Consider the following 5,100-nt stretch of genomic DNA (forward strand, 5'->3'; position numbering starts at 1 on the left):
ACATATCGCACACCGTCTTCAAAAGAGTCTCAACTCAAAATTTGGCAGTTTTGAGATTATGTGCTGAAAATGTACACACAGCCTTTATTTACCTTTCAACAAAAGCTGGAGCAAATTTTTGTTATAATTTTAAAAAAAAAACCTAAGGTAAAGTCGCCCTTGCCCATATGATTATCATGTGCTAAGAAATAGTTTTTCGCATTTTCTGACAAACTATTATTTTGAGTTGTGACTCTTTTGAAGACGGTGTGCGATATCTTGCGTTTTTTTAATATTAGTGGTATACACCAAATTGAGCAAAAGGCCTGGCACTCTGGCAAAAGAGCAGACCAACTCAAGCAACGAGAGTTGTCAACAGTCGTTGCTTGAGCTGATCTGCTCTTTTGCCAGACTGCCAGGCCACTTGCCCAAATTGAGGTGAATACCACTATTGTTTTTAAGTTTTACATAATATAGCAGAGTCGCATGTTCAAAAAAGAAGATGTCCATACTTATACAGCAAATATTTAGTTTTCCTACAAAATAAATTATGCTATCGTTTATTCTCGGTACATACTTTAATAATATACATATGTTATATTTAGTCCATAAAGCTAATACAACATAGATGCTTCGCAGTTAGTAAATAATCAAAGAAGTAATATAGGACTAAATATTCGTAAGCTTGTGTAAGAAACGAGTGGATCTGTAAATACCTCGTTTAGTAAAGTTGAGAATAGTTAAATGATTTATTTAAAATTCCATTCAACTTGTCTGCAGGTTAAAAGTATTATTACATCGGCTAAGATTTATATACTGTCCAATTTTTATCTGGGTCGAATTGTTATGTTCGCGATCGGATATAATAAAGGTTATTATCACCTAAGCCTTATTGACTGCTGAAATGACAAATTAATCACGGAACTTTGTTCGAACGCGAAAGCTATAATTCGGATTTTAAGTTCCTACATGTCGAGTTTTACATGAAGAAACAGTATACTGCATGGGAGAAATTAGGTTATCTAATTTAACTTTGCATTGGAAGTTGTGTTTGCAACTCCACTGGCTGAAGTAACTGCACCTACACCAGCATTAGCTGCACTGGCCCCAGCCACGACAATGGAACTTAGCCGAGAAAGTGATGGTTCACGCTTTGGCGGTACTATCGGTTTATTGGGAGGTATAGGTGGTGGAGCACCACGTGCTCCAGCTGGTGGCACTGTAACAGGAGGAACAGCGATTGGCACAGGATGGGGGGCGGTCACCTGCTGATCCAGAGAGTGAGAGGCAGCAGCAGCTGCAGCCAAAGCTGCATATTTTCCTCCTGGGGCCCGCTGTATGGTTGCTGTTGGCTGCATTTTCACAGGAGAAGGCGATGGTGGAGCACCCGCAATAATGGCCACACCACCACCAACTGCTCCAGAAGGTAAATTGTTAGCAGTTGATGTAATTGCTGCTGATATTGCAGCTGCTGCTGTTGTGCTATCACCGATAATATTGCCCGAACTGGCTAATGCTACTGTTGACAGAGGAACAGGGCCAACAACTGATTGTACCACTGCTGTAGCAGGCAGTGCTGTTCCTACACCGCTGCGCAATGTCTGGCCAGGAGCCCGCGCAATACCAGTAGTGGGTCCAGATACGGGCACACTTGAGACAGTTGCCGTTGGCTGCACAATTTTCGCTATGTTTACCATTGGAGTGGCACATGCGTCATCTGAAAACAAGAATTACATTAATTCAATAGAAGTTATATAAATTAGTCAACATATTGCACACCTAGGTCTCAAGTGCGATCAACTAAAAAAAAAAATTTTGGCGATTTTTTTTCATAAGACAATTCATAGCACTTACACCCAATTAATGGAAACATTTTTTTCTTCATGATTAATACATTAACTAAAAAACTAGGCTGACTTCCAAAACNAGTGGCACATGCGTCATCTGAAAATAAGAATTACATTAATTCAATAGAAGTTATATAAATTAGTCAACATAATGCACACCTAGGTCTCAAGTGCGATCAACTAAAAAAAAAAAAAATTGGCGATTTTTTTTCATAAGACAATTCATAGCACTTACACCCAATTAATAGAAACATTATTTTCTTCATGATTAATACATTAACTAAAAAACTAGGCTGACTTCCAAAACGTATCAATACAATGTTTGGATACTGTTATACTGCGGTATTCAAACTGTTTGTATATGCAGAGTTGCGGGACATTGCAACCATATACATTGCATATTTTAAATATTCAATATAGCAATGAACAATTTTTCTGAATTTTCCATTTTTAAAACACCAATGGTAGCCAATAACAAACGATGCAACAACTTTGTTCATAATGCGCTGATTGCTCTAGCGATACGTTTCGACAACTTTACGGATGCGTTTTGGAAAAGTATACATCGTCAATATTTTGTAGTTCGGCGTTATGGAACATTATATTTTGTACGTATGCAAAGCAATTGACGTTTTGGAAGTCAGCCCTACTGTTATACCTGTTTTTGTATCAATTGCGTTGAATCTGTACGATCCACAAGCAGTTAAATTTCCCTATATGAATTTAGTTAGCTCACTTTAGATCTAGGTGTGCGATATATGGTCTCAAAAGAATTAGTTTATTATAACAATTTATGAGTGGATCTATATATTCTACGGAATGTACTAAAAGCTAATTAGTTATAATGTGTTATCACAGTAAGCAATAAAGATGTGGGTTTAATGTTATATAGTCATTCAAAACAATGTGTTGTGGGTAAGTAATAAAATTGTTATATGTCACCTTTATAAATTTGGTGAGGGAAACATTGCTTGATTTTTATTAAATTAGAAGATATTAGCAAAATATTTTCCCTTGAAATGAAAATTATTCTCCAATTAAATTAATTATGTTAGTATACTGCCGATGCTTAAATATTTGCAAGCTTACCATTGAGAGTTCTTGTTTTAGCACCGCCCGCGAGTTGGCCGCTTACACTTGATGCCACATTTTGCTGTAACAATTGTTGTTGTTTCTTTAAAGCCTCATTTTCAGTTCGCAGTAACCCTATTTCTTGCTCCAGTTCCTTAACTCTGAAATTGTATATATGCATACTAACAAAGAGATATCACTATAGCTAAATTGAAAGATGTTACCGCGCCTCTTCTTTTCCAACATTCAATTTTAAAGACTTGCGTTCAATTTCGAAAGCAGCAGATTGTTTTTCTAACTCTTCCTCCATACGCAAAGACTTTTTACTCTCTTCTTCGAGACCCTCGGCAATAGTATCTGATCGTTGTTTTTCTTCCGCTAGTATTTGTGCCAAATCTTCTGAACGCTTTCCTGAAATGTGATATAATAAACTGCAGAACAAGGTAGTTATTCATAAGATAACCAACCTTCTTCAATATACTTCATTAAAATCTTTTTGCGTTCGGCTATTAGCAATAATACAATCTGTTTTTGGCGATTGCGTTCGTAGTCTAATGTCTCCTGAAGTTTTTTCATTTCCTTTTCCATTTTTTTTAACTGAGCACGTTCTTCTTCTAATTCTTGGCGTAGTTTTGTTCTTTCTAGTTCTAACCCATACGTAATATCATCTCCTTGTGCGGTGTCATGCTCGTGCTTGCGCTTCTCTTCTTCCAATTCTTGCAACATCCGCTGATTATTCTCCAACGATTCTGTAAGTATATTTACCATTCGCAAATGCGTAGCCCTCTGCTTGCTAACCATTTGGTACTGTTGCTCCATTTGTTGCTCAATTATCTGTCGCACTTCCATTTCTGCTTGGGCTGCTTGTGTCGACGATTCGCGCGATATCATGTTGCCGGCAAGAGCAATTTTATCGCGAAATATTGCCGCATAAGGATCATTTGACTGCACTCGTTTTGTGCGAAGCTGCGTTATATATTGCTTAACCCGTTCGTTTCTTAATGCAGCGATTACAACGTCGCGTGCCTGAAGCTCGCCTTCCAAGAAATAAAGCATTTTAACCAGTTCGCTATGTGGAATTTCGGTTCTGCCTGAGGTCTGGCCAGGCTTTTGACCCACACCCGGTTTCATGGTTTGAAATTCGTGCGTGGTGTTTATGCTAGCGCTACTGCTACTACAGGCGCCACCATTACCCGCTAAACCATTGTCTATAAGCTTTTCAACGAACCGCGCTGTTCCGCTATTTTCTGCTGCGAAAGGGTCGATTGAATTTGGTTCCATTTCCTTGTGTAAATACTGCAAATGCAGTACAAACATTATTAATTCCAACGAATTCTTATATGGAGTTTAATTTTACATACATAATTTGCACTTTCTAGATTCAATCAAAGATAGCCTCTTAAAGAGTACCTAAAATGGTATTCGATATAGACGTTAATTCATTTTTCTATACTCACAATTAGTTAATTATTTATAAAACTTTATATTTTAAAATGTCTTAAAATTTTCCAATTTCTTCAATTTTCTTTGTTGTCATCTTTATCTCCTTATGTACCCATTGAAGTTATGGAGTGTCAAAAGGTTTGCCGAGGCCGAAAAAATAACAGAGTTGTATTACAGCATTGACTCAAAACTCAATGTTACGATATGTTCACATACTAAAGATTAGATAACCAGCTAAAATAAATGGCGGCATGCCAGATCCAACTACACAAGATCTCACAAGATGAAGCAAAGGAAAAATTAATTTTCTGGCTGAAGCTTGTAAAATCGGCGTCATGTTATTTCTTTGAAAAGTAAATAAAGAATATGAAGACGAAGCATAAAGAAAAAATGCAAGCAATTTTGTAGCACATGTTTGTGCTAACCAATTTATTATTTTTGTAGTGTTTTTGCAACCAATAACCGCGCACTTCATTTTAATTACTTCTTCTTCTTATTTGGCGCTGCAACCGCCTAAGCGATTTTGGCCGAGTCCAAAACAGCACGCCAGTCATTTCTTTTCTGTGCTAACTGACGCCAATTGAAAATGCCAAGTGAAGCCAAGTCCTTCTCCACCTGGTCTTTCCAACGCAGAGGAGGCCTTCCTCTTCCTCTGTTACCAGCATCGCGGCCCGCGTTGAATATTTTCAGAGCAGGAGCGTTTCTGTCCATCCGAACGACATGGCCAAGCCAGCGGAGCCGCTGAATTTTAATTCGCTGC

The 5,100-nt window shown here is 37.8% G+C and overlaps 1 protein-coding gene across 2 annotated transcripts; it reads right to left on the reverse strand.

Annotated features, from left to right (window-relative positions):
* Positions 1–263: 263 nt before the first annotated feature.
* Positions 264–4,594, reverse strand: Naus (cortactin binding protein N-terminal like nausicaa). 2 transcript variants are annotated; one of them, XM_017612662.1, is made up of 5 exons: positions 4,355–4,594; positions 3,365–4,193; positions 3,122–3,308; positions 2,916–3,058; positions 264–1,696 (listed from the first exon to the last, which is right to left on the reverse strand). In XM_017612662.1, the coding sequence occupies exons 2-5, from the start codon at positions 4,176–4,178 to the stop codon at positions 1,002–1,004; spliced, it is 1,839 nt and encodes a 612-aa protein (XP_017468151.1). In that variant the 5' UTR covers positions 4,179–4,193; positions 4,355–4,594; the 3' UTR covers positions 264–1,001. The 2 variants fall into 2 exon arrangements, with proteins under 2 accessions (XP_017468151.1, XP_017468150.1); XM_017612661.1 differs by having other exon boundaries at positions 4,259–4,594.
* Between the last annotated feature and the right edge of the window lie 506 nt (positions 4,595–5,100).

This window comes from Rhagoletis zephyria, unplaced genomic scaffold, assembly GCF_001687245.7.
Source record: "Rhagoletis zephyria isolate East Lansing unplaced genomic scaffold, Rhagoletis_zephyria_1.1 Rzeph_scaffold_00565, whole genome shotgun sequence".
NCBI classification, from domain to species: Eukaryota; Metazoa; Arthropoda; class Insecta; order Diptera; family Tephritidae; genus Rhagoletis; species Rhagoletis zephyria.